A 21218-nucleotide genomic window follows, 5' to 3' on the forward strand; every position below is an offset into this window, starting at 1 on the left:
TTCGAATATTTCTAAATCTTCTGAAAACCATCTCATATAAGTACAAAGAATTTTACTCGACATTTTAGAACTGATGAGGTACTAAAATTGCAAAATATTGAATTAGCGACATTTGAACTATGCTAATAAAACCTGTTTTTATGTTAATCTATGTCACAGAAAAAACGAGCCAATACCAGTGAATTCACTGCCTTAAATAATTAATATTACATGTATATGATTTGAAAATACAAAATTGAAAAATGAAGAATTCTATTCTTTTATTTATTCACAATTCAAAATAATTACATAAAAGCGATTATTGTTAAAGTAATGAATTTTAATCATTAAGAGATGGTAAATACTTAAATATTTAGTATTTTATGTGGGTTAAGTAACTTTGATATCCATTTTATCATTAAAAGATATAGAGGATATTTGTTTGTTTGTGTGTAAGATGAACTTTTATTTCATCGAGTGGGCTTTAAAAACAGTATTCTCACGAGTGGCGTAGCCACGAGTGAGAATACTGTTTTTAAAGTTCACGAGATGAAATAAAATTACATCTTACACAACAAACAAACAAATTTTCTTTTTATTTTATGCTTAAAAACAAGTTAAAACGAAATTTCCATAATATTAACGTTAACATTAAAATCTGTTTTCCCCATTGTGAGCCCCATTTAGTCGGAATTTCTCATTAAAAACAAGAAGTCTTGAGCTGAAAAATAAGTCCGACACTCGACGTTAAATGACGGTAATATTATTCATTTTATTAAAAAAATATGAATGATCGCTTGTTTTAATAATAAAAACAAACAATTCTTGCAGGAGAAAAAGCTCAACCATCCATCCATATACCTGTTACTTACTGCGAATTTATATTAGACCTGGCTTTGTAAAATGTAAGCGGTAGCCATTTTTTAAAGTTGTGTATTTCACGGAAGGAAAATAATTGTGTTTGATTCAGAGGAATATCATTTGGATTTGTTAGTCATACACCATTTTAAAAGAAAGAAAACTTATTTGAGGATTGCAACAGACAAAAAATAAGTGTTGACAGATGTGAAAACATTCAAAAAAAGCAGCCATGAAAAGGGAAAACTTGGAAGTTGACTCAAGAACGCTGGGTTGTTTTAACTTGTTCTTCGAGTGATGGCTGTCATTGCTTTTCAATTTTTCATAAAGCATACGGCAGTTATTGCTCGTAGGATACTTTAATATGCCCAAATGTCATCAAGAGCAGTTTTGCATGTGGAAGGAATGTATTTTTCAGACTGTAAAAATGAAAACAAAAAAATTTAGAGACGAAATTTGGTGATTGGAATTTGATTAAATATAAGTAAGTTTTCTTCTTTTTATTACTTTTGACATTTAAGTTATTTATCAATTTCAGCTTTGCTTTTTCTTTAAACAGCCTGACATTGTCAGAATTGTCAGCAAAAATAAAATTGAGGTACCACATGGGGAAAATCTTAAAAAAGTAGTTTCGTCATTGAAAAGTGTGAAATTATATTTTGATCATTTTCACTGTGAAATTATCAAATATAATTTTCACGGATAAATCAGTAATCCACTGAAAAGCATAAAATAAATTGTAAGTATTTAATATCTAATGATTCATGTTGGTTAAGTTACCATTTTTCACATTTCAAATTGACAACATTGGTCTGTCTTTAAGTGAATTTGCTTTATATTTGAAAACACAATATTCTATATTATATCAGGTACACTTGAAAATGTCAACCTTTAACATGGTCAATTTTTATAAAACGGACTTGAGTCAAGCACTTTTAAGTGTTGTGAATTGAGTACCGCTTAAGCCGGTGCTAGGGACATGAGAGATGTTGCACTTTTTCATTATCCCTAATGTACAGAGTCAATTAAACCGAGTCTGCAAATTTTATGTAACTTTGTTGTTTTCAATGCTTCTGAGGGATCATTTTTACAGATTCTTATACGTAACAACAGCAGGTGTCAAATACAATGTGGCAGCCGTAAAAAGTTGCCTGTAGTTTACTTCAGTGTTGTTATATTATTCAGGTCCTTTGGGGTCACGGATTCCAGCACTTTTAAGTGTTAAGAGTTGCGTGACGTTGCACGTTTTCAATATCCCTCATGTACAGACCAATCAAACCGAGTCTGCAACTTTTATGCAATCTTGCTGTTTTCAATGCTACCTAGGGATCACTTTTTCCAGATAATTATACAACTGCCACCCATGGAATTGCCTATTATTAATCTGAGATGAAAACAATGTGTCTGCCTTAGTCGAGCCAAGTGCGGCTCTACAATAGTGTCAATGTCAGCTAATTTTTGGAACAGCGGGGTAAGGTTTTATACATTTTCCTTGACACAAAGTTTGTTTCAAGTGTTAATATTTGGAATAAAAAAATGCAAGCAAAAGAATTATTCTTTGACTTCCTGTTTCATAATGTAAAATCACTCAGATCTACTAAAAGTACATTCGCACTCATACTATAGTTATTTACATTCTTTACAATGGATTGTAATGGAAAGTTTTAAAAATGTTTAAGGGTTACCAAATATTTGAAACAATACTTCTAGCTGGATTTTTTCAAAACTTATGGTAAGTTTAATTAGTAGGCATATTTATTCTCGTGAACTTCAAAAACAGCATTCTCAATCGTGGTTATTCCACTCGTGAGAATACTATTTTTAGTACTCACCTCACCTTACATAAAAACAAACAATATTCCTATATTACGTTAATTACCTGTCTTAACAAACGACTGTGCAAAGGATCTGCATGTACTATTTTCAGAATGTCATATAGTTTGACTGTAAAGAAATGCAATTTCTGCTTTTAAACTTGCGAGGAGAAGCATAGATATTTTTATGTAAAATACAAAATGTCCTCAAATACTAGAGTAATGTAAAGGAAGTTGACTTTTTAATTTACAAATTTAATTTCTAAATTCACTATGTTATCTTGACATACTTTGTTCGATGCCAAGTTAAATATCAGCACAAAAAGTGCATGAATAGTCATTTAAAAGTGGAAATTTCCCTCTCGTCAGGTAGTTCAGCGTAACGAAAGATAAGGAGGGATTATTGGATTACAACCTTGTTTATATTGAAGTTAGAAACAAAGGACAATGCATTGACAATTATTTCGGAATGTGTATCGGTAACATTTGTTGAAACCAAAAATTCTAGTTTCTCTTCGGTTAACTGTTGGCTGCCCTAGTTATGTTTTTTTTTTTTTGACTTGATGTTGTTTGGCTGCGTTCCGCAAACATCGCTCCTGCGTTATCCTTTGCAAAATCATGGACGCCCTGTGCTAGTTCTTTTAATGATATATAATTATATTGTCATAAATGTCAGTGACTTGTGTCGAATGAAAATAACAAGTTTCATACGACGAATTACATCCCTGACCGAATACTAATTGATTAACAACCTTTTCACAAGCAGCAACTTTGAAACTGAAAATTTTACTCCCGAAAAATTTAGGCAAGCATTGGAATAAAAGAGTAAAACCTTTTTGAAAGGGAACGGTTTTTAAAAGCTTTTGAAAAATTCATTAAATTTATAATATCTTCGGGTGATAAGTTTTATTTTTTAACATTGAATTGTCCAAATAATAAACCAAACAAAATAATAGGTGTATATTTTGCATCTAATTAAATGTTCATAACAGTCTGAAAATAAACCCTAATTCCCGATAGTCAGTAATTTTGTTGTTCATGATCTCTACTCATTTTCTTCACATGAACCTACCTATTCAAGTAAATATTAAGATTTTAGTATCATGGTAGTACTGATAATTTTTGTCTTTTTTAAACTTGAGTGGGATGTAAATAAGGTAAATATATATAATGATGCAATGTTAATTGACACTACAAAGTTAAACAATATTGTTTCAAACATTTGTTCTTCTAATATTACAATGATGAAGGTATAAACAATTTTGGAAACACACTGTACAACAATGCATATTCAATTTTTGGCGTGAGTAAGTATGTAGGTATTATAAGGGATAACAAAAGTTTAACCCGTGGTAAAGTGTGAATTGTCTGCAGGCAAAGGTGACTAAATTATGCAAAAAATCAATACCGTTTGTCTAAGACACATGAAAATTATTGTGTAGTTATTGGTAGGCGACATACTTATAGAAAACTTTAGCGTAAAGCTTAACAATAGTATGTAAGTAAACAAAACGAGGAGTTGCATTCAGCATCAAAAAGTAATAACAATGGGATATTGTAAAAAATACCTTATCTCCTTTCTTGTGTAAATTATTTAACTGTATATACAACGAGGAAATTTATCCTGAATCTTGGATTAAAGGTTTACTGGTTCCTGTCAATTAAAAGGGGGATACCGATTATGTAGAGATATAATGTTAACTAGTATTTTTTTCTACAATATTTTCTCAATTGCATGATAATCGGGTACCTCATCTTTTTGGGGTATAATGACATACAAAAACTACGAAAACAAAGTACTTTGATTGCATTTTTGGTTTACAGTCTTTAAGTGATACGATTATTCAGCGTGAAAGAAATATAGTGTACTGTACATTTGTTGTTTTTAAAAATGCTTTTGACATTGTTTATTGAAATGGTATCTGGTATAAATTGTTAAGCTATAATATCAACATGTTGAAAAATGTGTACAAGATATGTGTCCGTTCTAATGGTAAATTGGCTGATTATTTTGACGGTTACAATGGAGTTAAGCAGGGTCTTTATATTGTTAATAAATGATATGGAAAAAAATGTTTATGATAGAAAATGCTGATTTAATATACTTAAAGGATTTCCAAGTTTACGTGTTATTTTTGCTGATGACATATTGTTATTTCCTACTCTGTAAAAGGTTTGCAAACTTTAATAAACAAACTACATGCTTATTGTTTAAAAGGGAATATATCTGTGAATAGAAATAAATCATATGTTATGATCTATTAATTAGGTAATATACAATAACATATTGATGAATATTTAGGTAACAAACGTTTAAACATTGTTATCTAAGTGTAACTTGTCTGCTAATGCTAAATTTCTCAGTTCTCGAAAAGCTTTGTGTGAACAAGCTTTAAAATCTTTGTTTACAATAAATTCTTAATTTGAGGTTGTGCCTCTTGGTATTTGTGAAAAACTCAAGTTATTTGACTCAATGATACTTCCAATAAAGAATTATGGTTATGAGATTCGGGGATGTCACATATCGGCAGATATGAAAAAGGTTTATGTTAAGTTTTTGAAACAAATTTTTAATGTGAAGTACCAAACAACAAATGAAACTGTCTGTGGGGAGTTTGATAAAGTGCATCTGTATATCTTAAGAAAAGAAAGAATTCTTAAAGTACTGGTGTAAGATTGTCAGGTCTCCGGATACATTAATTCACAAATGCTTTATGAATGACTTGGTGAAATGTGCGTTATCCCATAGTGTTGAATCACTGTTAGATGAGTTGGATTTCAGTTATTTATGGAATAAAATGTTTTAGGATATACTTGTTACTGGCCTTCAATTAAGTAAAGCAATATAATTCCTAGATGTTTTTGGCACTTTAGACAATTTGCCTTAATTTACTGCTTATAAAGTTATACAAAAAGTTCTGATATTGAAAAATATTTGTTTTGTTTTAAGGTAAATAAGCATAGAAAAGCACTAACTAGACTGTGGTGCTCTGCTCATAAACTTGCAATCGGAGTTGGTCGTTATCGAAACATTGATAGGGCTGATAGGAAATGTATCTTTTGTCACATGAATGCTATAGAGGATGAGTATCATTTCGTATTTGTCTGTCCGTTGTATCGTTTCACAGGAAATGAATGTCTCCCAAAATATTATTGTCATTGGCCATTTGAAGTTATGTAAACTTGCTAAATATATTTTCTTGTCTGATAATAAACGTACTACTGTTAAGGGTCAGTAGTAATGTCATAGATGTATGAAACATTGTTGATGTAGTTACAGCATTTACAGTTTAAGTTATTTTTGCTGCATATACACAATTATTACTGCAATCTTTATAAGATATGCAAATTAGTATAAGGGAGGTTACTCCTACAATATGAAGCATAAATTTAAAAAGAAACCTGAATAGTCACCCCGCGGTTATAGCATTTGTTTTATAATATACATTTCATTGTAACAATTAGGAAATAGTTATCATTTTTGAAACTATACAGTTTTACTTTCTTGAAGTAAAATAGCTTTATTTATATAAACCGGTATTTTAATACACCCTCTTACGAAGGTGGCTGAATTGGATAATTTAAAGTTACAAATTATAACGAATATCCAAATGTATTTATATTTCTTAGGTTAAGTTTTCCTTTTATCGACTTATCGGGAGCCGGTGTGTACAGATAATTGTGGACATACTTTCTTCTACATATTAAATGACAACTGTTTATGTATGTTTTTATACTGACATGCTCTTCTCAAATGCTGTAACCGCCGCCATCATGTTAAAGTCGACGAACATGTAATTGTTCAAACGATGAATAAATAAATTGAACTGAATTGAATTTATATTTATATATATTTTATATTTAACCTGTCTACTTGTTTTCTAGATCTGCTCAAAGAAAGTGAATATTTGAAATGAAAATAAAATGTAGGAACAATAAATGATTTGCGTAAAAGGAATGAACGATACAAATGAAAAACATAATGACCCTAAACATGATTGTTTTGTATCTAAAAAAAATATTTTAATTTCTATAACCTCGTCCGAACCAGTAATCAAGGACATACCGCTTATCTATCTGTTTAGTGGTATCAAATTATGTATTATTATTTTATGTGTATTTATTTATTGTACAAAGTAAAATAATCAGGTAAAGGGTGAACCCTCGGAAGCAATAATCACTATGAAATAACTTGAGAATTGGAGTTTATCACTGAATAGATTTGTTAGTAATTATAGATTATTTTATGATGATATTCAAACTGTGTCCTTACTTGACACCGCATTTATCAATACATAATTTTCTGTAAGATAAGAGCCTGTTGTAGTTTTACTTTAAAGTATGTCTAGTTCCAAAGACTATTTTGTTAATAAACGGCCTGTTTTGTACTGGAATGAAATTATGGATTAGGACCTGCTCAAAAAATATCCACCAACATTAGCAGCCTGGTCGGACTCTATGGGCTGTCTGGGCTCTATACAGTGGTAAAGGCTTATCACTTTCGGTTCCAGCGAATTAAGACCCAACAACTATCAAACTAGAATAAATACATGTTTCATAGTTCGTTGTTAACAGGAATGCAGCAAATGTGTTTATAGAGCTATGTATATGTTAATCTAGCTCTGTAAGACGGAACACTGCGCCCGAACAATTTCTTTTGTTTTCACCCATACAATATTCCAAATTTAAAAATAAATATTTCTGACTTTGAGGAAACGAAATGTTTTTTTCCAAATCAAAAGCCCCTTAACTTTTTCTGTTTTTTAAATAACTTTGCATGGAATGAGTAGGCGGTAAAAACTTTTAAGGCCAGAAGAAAGGAATTTCACTTTTCACTGCCACTTTGGTACTCTGCATGTGCGTATTAAGAAACTTTTACTGTGTAATTTTCCTAACTTCGATATGAAAAAATTCAAAATGACTTGGACGATCATTTTTAGTTTTCTCTTTTTCGGTAAGTGATATCCATTGTTTCTTACAGCCTATCCAACTAAGTGTCAACGTGTGCCTTATTTTATTTTTCTCAAGCATTAGTTTTCAATTTAGCTTTTTTTACAGCACCAGATAAACAATGCACAATTACTTCTTATGCCAAATCTTATGCAAAAAAATGGATACTTATTAAATTCGTAATTATACTAAAATAACCTAATTTCCGAAAGTCAGTAATTTTGTTGTTCATGATCTCTACTCATTTTTTTCACATGTACCTAACTCCTATTTAAGTAAATATTAAGATTTTAGTATTATATTAGTACTGATAATTGTTGTTGTTTTTTTTGTTTTGTTTTGTTTGTTTTGTTTTTGTTTTTTTTAAATTGAGTGGGATGTAAATAAGGTAAATATATGTAACAATGCAATGTAAATTAATACTACAAAGTTAAACGCTATATTTTTTAAAATATTGTTCTTCTAATATTACAATTGATAAAGGTAATAACGATTTAGGTAACAAACGTTCAAACATTGTTAGTAAATTTTGTTATCTAAGTGTAGCATTGTCTGCTAATGCTAAATTTTTCAGTTCTCAAAAAGCTTTGTGTGAACAAGCTTTAAAATCTTTGTTTACATTAAATTCTTTATTGAAGTTGTGCCTCTTGGTATTAGTGAAAAACTCAAGTTATTTGACTATTTCCAATAAAGAATTATGGTTGTGAGATTTGGGGATGTCACAAATCCGCAGATATGAAAAAGGTTTATATTAAGTTTGATCTTACACTGGGTGTCCTTTCATGTTGAATTAATTTCTTTCAATAAGAATTATGATATGGAACGACGCGAATGTATAATTCTTTTATAATTATATTTTGCTGTTTAAGATTTTAAACTATGCCAATATAAATGTGTATATAAAAGTCCATGTAAATGTTAACATATGCAGTTCAAAATTAAACAGGGCAACTCGCTGAATGTTTATACTTTCATTTTAATTGTGTATCTCTTTTTACATCATGTTACATTTACAATACATCTATCGTTTGATGTAAATCGTTTCTCTATGAAATATATTAAATATAAAATGTTGGTAATTCTGCGTATTCATAAAATATCATGCAGCTGGTCAACAATCAACGTAAACTTATGACGTCACGTCACAAGTGACGTAATACAAAATGAACACGATTATTCCATGAATATTAAGTGTAATGGCATTTATTTGATTGATTGAACGGGATTGAAGTTGTACCAGTGAGAATAGCATTGTAAGAGAAAAAGTGAGATAACAGATCAATCACACGCTTATATATATTTTAAAAATCAACTGAATTGTGAAGCCGGTCAATTGTAAAAGGGGTCAATATCGTAAAAATGTAAATAATTGTAAATAAAATCTTTACAATGTATTGAAATAGAAAAAGTGAAAGTTTACTTCCTTTTTTAGTACATTCAAACTTTAATACGCGTTTCGCTTTATTTCTAATTTTAATTTTTGTTTAAGCTCGCGTATTTCTAAATCTGTGCAGACTTAATTCCGAAAACCAAAATCTCTAAGTACTAAAATTACAGAATAGAATGTATTCGATTTTTCTCGTCAATTTAGAACTGATGAGGTACTGAAAAATATTGAATTAGCGACATTTGAACTATGCTAATAAAACCTCCTATTAATTTATAACCCAGTCACAAAAAAATACTAGCCAAATCCTGTGAATTCGCTGCCTGAAATATAAACATTATACGAATTTAAAATACAAAATTGAAAATGAAGCAATTCTATTCTTTTATTTATTCTCAATTCAAAAAGATAACATGGAAGCGATTAAAGTTAAAGTAATAATTTTTAACCATTAAGAGATGGTAAATACTTAATTTAATATTTTATGTTTGTTGAGTAACTTTGTTATCCTTTTTACCATTAAAAGAGATAGTAAGTATTTAAATATATAATAGTGTTGGTTTAGAAACCATTTTTCACATTTCAAATTGACAACATTGGTCTTTCTTTAAGTCAAATTCGCGTACTAACATGGTTGAAAATTTGATAACTCAATATTCTTTATTATATCAGGTACACTTGAAAATGTCAACCTTAAACATAATCTAGTTCTTAAACGGACTTGAGTCAACTACTTTTAAGTGTTCAGAATTGAGAACCTTAACTACGTAACTCAATCAAACCGAGTCTGCAATTTTTATGTAACTTTTCTGTTTTCAATGTTTCCGATGGATCACTTTTCCAGATAATTGTACAACTACCACCTGTGGAATCGCTTATTATCAATCTTAGATATTTTAAGATGAAAACTTTGCAATTTGTCAGAGGTATTCGAGCCCAGCGCGGCTCTAAAATAGTGGTACTGTCAGATAACTGTTGGTTCCAGCGGGATATGGTTCAAGACATTACACTTGATACGAAGCTTGTTTCAAGTGTTGATATCTTAGATAAAAAAAAGAATTATTCTTTGACTTCCTGTTTAATAATGTAAAATCATTCAGATCTAAAAGTACATTCGCACTTATACTAGTCATTTACATTCTTTATAATAGATACAAATGGAAAGTTTTTAAAATGTTTAAGGGTAACTAAATATTGAAAACAAAACAATAAGATAAGTAACTAGAAATTTCGAGTTACTCACCCGAAATTTCGACTTACTAACTCGAAATTTCGACTTATTAACATTACTTGAATGGCCAAATTTATGAGTTACCAAGAGTTTAGAAAATAAGGAGTGCGGTTGAACGATGGATATGGAGAAACGGGTGCCTGGACAAACTATTAAAGTTAAACATAAACTTAGTAGTGGCATGTACACGCCCGACCTAAAAAAACACAAGGCATCTTTTAATGAGTACGTTCAGGCGTTCTTCAGACGTTGTATTCGGCCATATCTTTTCTCTAATCATATTCTTCTCATCCATGTGAATAAAACGATCCTATACTTCACGTGTGGGACTTCTGAGGAAAGTATCGCGGATTGGCCAAAATAGGGGTGCTGGCTTTGTCAAATTTGTTGGACTGACTGACTATATTTCTTGTAAAATCGGATACTTTTATATTATTCCAAACATGTATATATATAACAACAAGTTCCACTTTTATCAACTTTTATCAGCACAATATGAATCAAAGTCTTAGTAAATAATGAATAATGTTACAAAACATTATAAGTATAAAGAAACGTGCAGACTAACTGGCGTATACATTACATTTAAAACTTATCTAACATATGAATGTTGCACAGTTTACAATAGGGTGGGTTTTGGACTTGTTGTATCTCCACATGATGGTTGTATGTGTGCTTTAGAAAAAGAAACATCCGATTAACACGGAAAGTGGAAATGTGGAAAGTGTGATTTTACAACCCCCCCCCCTCCACAAAAAAGCGAAGGATATGTTCAGTATGTGTGGACAGTTTGACCCTATTAAATTGTTCCGTTACATACATAAATGCTCTGTCAATATGCAACAGCTACACATGAAAGAAAGAATTTTGAATTCAATCCTTGCTTTCATCGGTAACCAATGAAAGTCGTGCAATATAAGTTGAAATGTCGAGTAAATAAGTAGAAATTTCGAGTTAGTAAGTCGAAATTTCGAGTTACAAAGTCGAAATCTCGAGTTAATAAGTCGAAATTTCGAGATAACTAACTCGAAATTTAATTTCGAGATAAGTAAGTCGAAATTTCGAGTCAGTAATTTTGTTGTTCATGATCTCTACTCATTTTCTTCACATGTACCTACCTATTCAAGCGAATAATAAGGCTTAAGATAAATAACGACCTGTTTTGTACTGGAATGAAATAATATATTAGGAGCTGCTTAAAAAATATCTACCAACATGAACAGCCTGGTCGGACTCTATGGGCTGTCTGGGCTCTATACAGTGGTAAAGGCTTATCACTTTCGGTTCCAGCGAATTAAGACCCAACAACTATCAAACTAGAATAAATACATGTTTCATAGTTCGTTGTTAACAGGAATGCAGCAAATGTGTTTATAGAGCTATGTATATGTTAATCTAGCTCTGTAAGACGGAACACTGCGCCCGAACAATTTCTTTTGTTTTCACCCATACAATATTTCAAATTTAAAAATAAATATTTCTGACTTTGAGGAAACGAAATGTTTTTTCCAAATCAAAATCCCCTTAACTTTTTCTGTTTCTTAAATAACTTTGCATGGAATGAGTAGGCGGTAAAAACTTTTAAGGCCAGAAGAAAGGAATTTCACTTTTCACTGCCACCTTGATACTCTGCCTGCGCGTATTACGAAACTCTTACTGTGTTATTTTCCTATCTTCAAAGTGAAAAAATTCAAAATGACTCGGACGATCATTTTTAGTTTTCTTATTTTCGGTAAGTGATATCCATTGTTTCTTACAGCATATCCAACTAAGTGTCAACGTATGCCTTATTTTATTTTTCTCAAGCAGTAGTTTTCAATTTAGCATTTTTTTACAGCACCAGGTAAACAATGCACAATTACTTCTTATGCCAAATCTTATGCAAAAAAATGGATGATACCTATTAAATTCGTAATTATTCCAAAATAAGAAGATAATACATATCTGTACTGTAATGTAATTGCAAAAAGTGGCAGGATTCCTATTAAGATTTTTAATTGAGTTGAATAATCTTTAGATTTGTAACTCAAATTTTAAAGCATTAGTTTGTACATTCATAATTACAAATCGTTTAATATATTCAGTAAAAATGATATAATTGCATTTTTAAGTACTTATGAGTTTGTATAAATCATCAAACAACCAATTTGCAAGATTAAACATATGATACCCGATTAAAGAAAGACTTTGTACAAATGACAGAAAATGGTTGAGCAGGTTAAACAGAATAAGCTCTAAAAAGTTTTTGTTCTTTGATAAATTGTGATTTTTTGTTATTGATATTCAAATTATTCAGATAAGACATATAATCACAAAACATTTACGACACTTATTTCATATATAAAATTATGTGATGTACTAGTTGTAAAAAAACCATCAAATTTAAGTTAATACCTTAATTTAATTTTAGTAGTTTCAGTAATTTTTACATAAAAAAAGAATAAGAAATGTTTACCACAGCGACAGTGATCTTATGAATTATTCAACTTCTTGTATCCTAGCATTAGACGATATGAAAATATTGTTAGAAGCATTAATCCTTACTTGACATGCTTGTAGCGACTGACAGCGTATCAGTTTAAAGTGCTTCGATATGACTTGCCTTATAAAGCAACTAAATAGTTACCTGTCACAGTAATGGGAATATATATTGTTATATTTTGAATTAAGAACAAGTAACAAATAGAGCAGTTGTTTTAATTTCCTTGCAGATAATCTACATTATTAAGCCCATATTGTTCATGGTATATTTGTCATTGTATTACTATTAGGCTATATCACAGTTCACTTTACGATTGGACTAGTTCCAAACTGAATCAAAGCACAGAAGGCACTGAATTTGTTCGGGTCTCAGAATGTCAGAAGGGTGAAGTTGTGAGATTATAAACCAATTTGTTTTTGTAAAGTGCCACCAATGCTTTCCAGTGTTTTAACTGTAGTAAATTGGCTATAAGACTAATTGCAACACTGATAGTCAATTCAATGTTTACTTGACTTAAACATTTTTTTTTTTAAATGAGTTGCCTCAAATGGGATTTGAACTCCAGACCTCTCGATTCATGCAGACCCCTCGACCACGGTGAAGTTATATGTTAACGGCCTACAGAAAACCATATAATTCTAAATTAGGGTTTATAATTCTTATTATTTCGACGCTAAACACAGATGTTAATAAACATGAAGATTACTGTAAGCATATATATCTATAAAGAATGAAACAATATTACAAATCTTACATTCGGGAACTACTTTGCTTAAAAATTAATGCGCCTGTCATTTGACAATCTATACGCATTGATCTCCCCTGAATTTTTCGGCGTTAGCGTACATATAAAGGGAAGTAACCGCTTAAAAAAGTGGACTTCTTTAAGCATTTGCAATTAACAGCATTAGGCTCTGAAATTTCCCTACCATTATTTGTTTGGTCTGACGACCCAAACAAATAAAAACGAAAGGTATATTTAATACGAATTTTAATTTGGTACATATCCAAATAATCAAGTACTGTTAATATTTCTTGTCTTTTTTCAATTCCGGACTAGACTTTTTTTTAAATTTAATTCAAAACACCCAATGTGTTAGCAAAACTGTGAAGATATTTGTATTATAATGTTGCTGTTTTCTCTATATACACTAAAACTATTAATCGTTTTTAATTTCAAAACTTGTTAAAAATTAGTGTACATGTTGTATATATAATATGTTCTGCTTTTTATTATAATAATTTGATGAAATCTATCAATCTATCCATCCATCTATCCATTCATTATGTTAATCAAATAGAGTGAAAATAAGTCTAGATAAATTCATTTATTTCATTCCAATATATATTAAATTTACCCCCGGTCTTTGTACAACGTGATCTATTACATAAAATACTATAAAATCAAATATCATATTTTTCTCATTATTTTCATAGTTCAATTCATTTTAACTCGTTTCCAATTTCCGAGACCAAAAATCCATGTAAAATCCATATTGCACTTGTTCTATTGAACCCTATCCCAGTTGCAAAACCTATATTGGATTTAACAGCGTCTCGCCCGATAAAAAACGATCATCTGTGTATTCGAATATTTTAGTACTCTCAATAATATGCAAGTATGATAATCTCATATTATATATGAATAGTATCCGTTTATGTGCCGAAGGCCTTATCATGCATGAAAAATTTCCAAATGACAATCAATGAGCATTATTCTTACAGTCGTGCCAACAGCTGTACAGACACTGGAAGAACCTTTAATGACGTTTGACAACCGAAATTCTGTATGCTATGGTCCTGGGACTCATGGACATTTCCGACCATCTTGCTACGATGAGAATTCCCTTATGGCCATTCGCAATCTTAAAGCTGGAGCTAAACCTTTAGCAAAGGGTTGTCCCGGCAGCGTTACCAAATGGACAGACCATTCTGGAAGTTATCTTGTGGACCATATGGACACATCTAAAATACTCGATGAGTCAGCATGTTGCATACCAGATTACTCTCAAGACTGTATTTTTGATTTTAATTATGCAAAGTAAGCATTTCATTGAATTAGCAAGACATTGTGCATTTTAATTAACTAAAAAGAACAGACGCATGCAGAATTAATAATATAACTCCAAATGGTGCATGCAGAATTAATAATATAACTCCAAATGGTATCTATTTTATAATCACAGTAGCGAGTTACAGGTTTATCATGGTAGATATTTATATCCTCTCATGCACTTACATTTAAAACGATATAGTGTTAAAAGATGATTAATGCTTCAAAAGGGCACATTAGGGATGCTGTATGTATCTATGTTTTTCATGAACAAACTCAAATAAACCCAATCTATAATAATAAATTCTTAACTAAACTGTTCCCGGTGTGCAAATTTTAATAAAACTTTTAATTTGTAATTGTTATTTGACAGCGAACTTTAGGCACATACAGATGAAGATGTTTGGTATAAACTTAAACGCAAATCCGGATTTAATATGAATTATTTTTGTCTATTTGTATATTTCATTGCATTTCAGTTCAGGACTTAGTTACTTCTACCATGTAAGTTGTTCTGGGTATTCAGAATGCAAACCAAATATGGATGTATCATGGCAGTTGACAAGCTGTAATAACTCGTCGATATATCCAAGCGGAACAAATTACATGTTCATGGAATACTCCTGCATAAATCGTAAGAGTTTTCACTTGACATTGAGTTTAGTCATCATGAATATCATCATTATCTCCATCATCGAGATCATAAAAACCCTTATCATCATTATAATTATTATCATTAATATTATTTATCACATATCCGTGCCGATTTGCGTAAAAATGGTATTGCAAGGCCGTGCATATATTTTGACGTGACGTCATTTGTGTTATACAAACATAGTGTAAAGACGCGCTAAATGTAAGCGTTAAACTATGGGCGCTCAATGAAAAATGACTCTTATTTCACTTTAAACGGTCTTCATTTTGGGTATGTGATAAAATGAATATTAAATTCGAGTAAGTTCATTACTGAATTTATTGCACTCGTTGAATAAAATTATATTATGCTCGCCGGAGGCTCGCATAATATAATTTTAGTCAACTCGTGCAATAAATTCAGTATTAAACTTACACTCATTCAGTATCCTCTATGCGTTAATGGAAAAAAATCTTTTGCAATTTAAACAGTCTTTATTTTTGGTATGTGATAAACAGAATATTATATCCGTGTACGTTCATTGCTGAATTTATTGAACTCTTTGAGTTGTTATTATTATTATTATTGTTGTTGTTGTTGTTGTTGTTGTTGTTGTTGTTGTTGTTGTTGTTGTTGTTGCTCAAAGACGATAATAACAGTGCTTTTTTTTAATATTACTTTTAAGAATCGTTATAATATGAAGTTAATGAATAATTATTTTGTTCTATGACCAGCTGCTGCTTCGTCGTATCGGTTGTGATATACTGTGATCCTTTATAAAAATATATAACAAAATAATATTTTCACTGTTGTGCAACAGTTGCAAATAAAGAATGACCTACCGAATCATAACTCTCACTTAAAATGTCAAGTTATCATACTGTAAAACTAAAACTAGTACATAATTTTTAGATGAAATTGAAAGTGCATACGTGTTTATCTGATTACTCATTCCATCTCTCTAAATGAAGGTACGAAAATTGTTAACATGTGCTCAAACAAGTCGCACACTGCTTCAAGCGGTACAGTCTACCTCACCACCCCAAACTATCCAGAAAGTCTGAAGCCGGACATTGATGTCTGCAAATGTCATATTCAAACAAACGGAACAAAGTTATCGTTTTATTCCATCGATGTGCGTCTGTATAAATTTGGAAATGATTGCAAACAATCAATGAACGTGACGGATTCAGATGGAGCAACAGTCTGGGACTGCGAGTCAGCTCCTAAGTTTAATATCACAAACGACACCTTTAATGCGCAGGCGACTGTCACGATTAACAACTACTTAATAGTTGATGGAGGGCAAGCGTGGATTGGATTTTCTGGTATTATATAAATTCAATTTAACAATTTTAGAATTTTATTAAATTCTATATCAATGAATTAAGTGAATAAACTATTATCTATGATTAACATTTATCTTTACACTTCGCACTAATAACATCAGGATATTCTATCGCCACGTTAATAACTTTAATTAGAAGTAATTTTAATATAATATCCAAAACTTCAGTTAAAATTTAATTGATCATTTAGGTGGGGAAGGAAATATATTGACAATTAATTGTCAAAATGAACAGACATCTGATTCTACCACGCCATTCCAACGTACCAGTAGTACCGATAATATAACTACAACAAGTTTTTCAAGAACAGAAACAACAGTATCACCTACAAGTGAACCGACAAGCCTCTCTGGAAGAAGGAGCGAATCACAGTCTCCAATAACAAATCAACAGATGTCTTCTTCTAGTATGACCAATCCGAATGAAAACGGTTTTACTGAATCGACAATAAAAGATCAAAATGGTTGGTCAAATACGACTGTCCAAGGACAAAATGGTTTGAATGACTCAACAATTAAGGATGGCAATGATTTGACTGTCTCAACAAGTAAATATCAAAGTGGTTTGACTGAATCTACAAGAATTGAAAACACATTTTCTGGAGAGCGATTTACGACAACAAAGACGCAAACGAACACTTTCCAACAAACAATTAATGTAGAAAGTAAATATTTTCACGAAATCATTAAATTACAATTACTCCTTAAATTAATTCAATATTAAAGCGATAACTGGAGAATATACTATGCAAAAAGAAGTTGAAAACGCACGTCTGTATCGTAGGGGTTTTTACAATAAATTATATTAATGTATATCATTAACATACTTTCGATTTTTGAATCACTGTTTTTATCATGCGACTATTTCATAATTACTATATATATTCAAAATATTCTTGATGTCTTACTGAAAGCGAAAGCAACAAATGTGACTATACTTTTCTTCGTATTTTTAGAAATTTAAATCTTGAAATCACTAGTACAAAGCCTGCGTTTTCAAAGTTGATGAGCATATATCAGTTTCAAAAATGAGTTTTAGTCATAATAATGTTTTAATCTTATTGCATTCACACAAACAAATCATTCAGAGCGTCCTACACAATAATAGATGACCGACAGACAGTCTTATATAACTTTCATTCATTTTTATATTGTTTTTAACTTAATTTTTATTATTTTATTGCCTTACTTTAGAATAGTAAGTTAACATGCATTCTGAAAATCCATTAAATAAACTTAATGGACCGAATATAAAGGAATTTTATTGTATAGTCAATGTTAGCAGGTTAAACACCTATGTATAAACGTTTGTTACAGTTGCAGATAAGCCCTTGATGTACGCTATAATTGGTATTAGCGCTGGAATATTCCTTCTTTTGCTGATTTTGCTGATTTTCAATAAAATCAAAGCTATTTTTGTTAAACCTAATCAGGTAATATATTAATTGTTTTTATCTAAAATGTTAATCATGTTTCTGATTTAACCTTTTTCACATCTTTTTGACACTTTTTCATATTTCTTTCTTTACTTTTTTCACCTACTCTATTTAAAACTAAAACTAAATAAGACAGACGAGTGCTATAGCAAAAGTTGTGTGCTAACCATTTCATTATTATCTTTTACTGAACAAACATTTTGAGATTTAACCAAGATGTTACAATGATATAAAATAAAAAGTAAGATAAAATGTAAAATAACAAAAATGATAATTTCTTTAGACAATACCTTATGCTTATTCAAGGGTCCTTCGTTACGTTATTTACCTATTTTAGAATCGTACCAATTGAAAGCAATTGAGACATTGACTTGAGCATATGTTTGACATTCATCTGCATAATTTTTGAAAATATTCCATTTCATAAATATTATGATGACCGGCATTTTTGTCAAGCTTTAGCCCTTTTATATACGACAAGGGTTTCTTCTTCTTTAACTACGTTTCTTTTTCTTTATAAACTGTTTTTACTATCTGCAGTATCAAAATGTGTATGTGCACTGGTTATAGTGACCGAAAGGCGATAGTACGATTGTGAAAAGGTAACGGCACGATGGTGAAAGCGCGATTGTACGATGGTGAAAACGCTGTGACACGATTGTGAAAGCGCGATTGCACGATGGTGAAAACGCGGTGACACAAGGGTGAAAATGCGATGGTACGATGGTGAAAACGCGATGGCATTATGGTGAAAATGCGATCGTACGCTAGCGCGATGGAGCGATGGTTCGATGTTTATGTAGTTCAAAACGTAAAGTAATATTCGATTTATATATCATTTGCTAATATGCATGTTTTGTTTTAGATTCATTGTAGTACTGGAAATAATAACAATCAACCCCGAACCTCGCTAATTCAAAATGATCGACCATGGAATCAGGGAGAAGGGTTTTATGAAAGTATTCCGCCAGGGTCATCACCGATTAGAAGTAGTGGATCAGGAGTGTTCAGTGAAATGCAGGAAATGGTACGTAAATAAAGTAAGATAGACCGCTATGATACCAATGTTCTTACTATTTTCAGCAGATTGTACAAAGAAAAAGAATTTACGTTTATTATTACTTCTATATTAAACCGTGTTAAACAGTTGCATTTTCGCTGTAAAACACACATACAATTTTAAGAAAATGTAAATTATTCAAAAAATTTAATCTATATAATTCCACAGTGTTTTGAACAGGAAATCGAAAGGAGAGCACTATGATACCGTTGTACATCATGAGATTTCAATGATGGCGTCCATTTAGGCACATAAATGTATATTGTATATTTTTATTCCAATTTAGATAAAATAAACTGTCCGTCGCATTATTCAATGTATCTACGAAAGCTAAGGACATCTAAAAAATATTGTCCATCCGTCAGCATTTCAAATTGATAGCACTTTTGGACGTCGGTAAAATCATGTTCAAGCGGGAATTGACGTCACAGCAATTTCTGCAATCGACCTTCTTTTGACAAATCATGAAGATATTAGTTTTATAAGTAAATATTGGGTAGAATATTGAAATTTTTCAGCTAACGGTGGTAAAATCATATAAATTGATTGCAATTGAGAAATGATCCTGATCAAAATTTAATTTGCATGACAGAGAAAAAGTCAAATTTAATAACTTTTATAATTGTCTGTACTTTTCAAGCTTCCTTTCCTTAAAAAACTACTCGAGTTCTTTCTCCCTTTACTACGTTTCTTTTCTCTACGTAGCACTATTATTTAATTTTTCAGTAAAAATAATACACAATAAAGACCTTAATTATTTCCATTGCAATGCAAGAATACTTAAATACAATTACATAAGTAAAGACTTTTTCATTTTTGGTTGAAAACTAAAAGATTGATTTAACAATTGCTAATATATAATCCTGTTTTGTTTAAGAATCAAGCCGTGCAAAAACCTTCATATAGTCAATTAGGTAGTCTGAGTGTTAATTCTTATGAAAGTATTCAACCAAGGTCATCACCGAGTGTTAGTGGATCAAATACATCTGTGCCAAGTAGTGTGTGTGCTACGGTAAAGAAAACCCAGTCAAATGAATCGCAAAAACAGGTACATAAATCCAAATAGGAAAGTCCGTTATGATACCGATGTTCTTACAAAATCTTTAAGCAACTTTCTTCCTAAAACACATGTAGTTTAAAAAATAAGTAAATGATTTAAATAAGTAATATCTATGTAAAACGGAAATGTTTTGAACGGGAACTCAAAAGTAAAACACTTATGATATTTTTTTTACTATACAGTACACACGTTTGGAGATTTTGTGCTATATTAAGTGCACTATATACATGTAAAACACCCCTGATTAAGGCATAATACGCCGAAAGTACTAGGGTATTTATACTTATCACTGTTTGAACGTTTATTTTCTCCGAATTTATTGTATTTCTTTCTACTTCATGGGAGCCAGTGTTTTTGAAAGATATTTTGTAAATGTTAACATAAGTGTAGGAACAATATAATATCGAAATGTCATTAATAAAAATATTTATACATTTTCATTTAAGTTATGTTTGCCAATGTATTGCTACTTTATGACGTAATTAATAAACAAACAGTCCGAAAATATAACTTAATTTCATTCTGCTAGTAAATTGTAGATTTAAAATTTATAGTCTATAATTTCAAGCATATATAAAACTTGAATTATGAACAATTTTAATTGCAGATATTGTAGTAAAAATAGTCAAAAAGTGTCTTTTGCTAACATAAGCATTTTAATCATTTTTGCATACTTTAAATATCAGAAGAAGCCGAAGATTGACTCTGTAAGCAGTAGTGATGATTCAGCTTACGGACAATGTGATGCTGTGCCCAAAGATGACGATTTTGTAAAAGGCCATCTTCACAAAGCTGGCGAGCATATGTCGCAATCAACAAACGTTGAACAGGTAAAAAAAGAACGAAAAAACAAGAAGTAAGATTGATCTGAAAAGCAATTAAAAATGTATTAAAAAATTCAACCAGACCTCATTTTTTGTTTTTAT

At 30.7% G+C, this 21218-nt stretch overlaps 1 protein-coding gene across 4 annotated transcripts in view; it reads left to right on the plus strand.

Annotated features, from left to right (window-relative positions):
• The first annotated feature begins 2451 nt into the window (after nucleotides 1-2451).
• LOC132745112 (mucin-3B-like) overlaps nucleotides 2452-21218 on the plus strand; it is a 39918-nt gene continuing 21151 nt past the window's right edge. The window contains exons 1-9 of one of the 4 annotated variants that reach the window (XM_060733940.1): nucleotides 2452-2569; nucleotides 14427-14742; nucleotides 15234-15388; nucleotides 16360-16716; nucleotides 16928-17401; nucleotides 18054-18169; nucleotides 19038-19199; nucleotides 20110-20280; nucleotides 20979-21122. In XM_060733940.1, the coding sequence (XP_060589923.1) occupies nucleotides 14465-14742; nucleotides 15234-15388; nucleotides 16360-16716; nucleotides 16928-17401; nucleotides 18054-18169; nucleotides 19038-19199; nucleotides 20110-20280; nucleotides 20979-21122 (1857 nt within the window). In that variant the 5' untranslated portion in view covers nucleotides 2452-2569; nucleotides 14427-14464. Of the gene's footprint in view, nucleotides 2570-7447; nucleotides 7606-11803; nucleotides 11952-14426; nucleotides 14743-15233; nucleotides 15389-16359; nucleotides 16717-16927; nucleotides 17402-18053; nucleotides 18170-19037; nucleotides 19200-20109; nucleotides 20281-20978; nucleotides 21123-21218 lie in introns of those variants that run through there. The other 3 variants (XM_060733938.1, XM_060733939.1, XM_060733936.1) reach the window with 3 other exon arrangements.

Source organism: Ruditapes philippinarum, unplaced genomic scaffold, assembly GCF_026571515.1.
Source record: "Ruditapes philippinarum isolate M1 unplaced genomic scaffold, ASM2657151v2 ctg436_1_1_1_1, whole genome shotgun sequence".
NCBI lineage: Eukaryota > Metazoa > Mollusca > Bivalvia > Venerida > Veneridae > Ruditapes > Ruditapes philippinarum.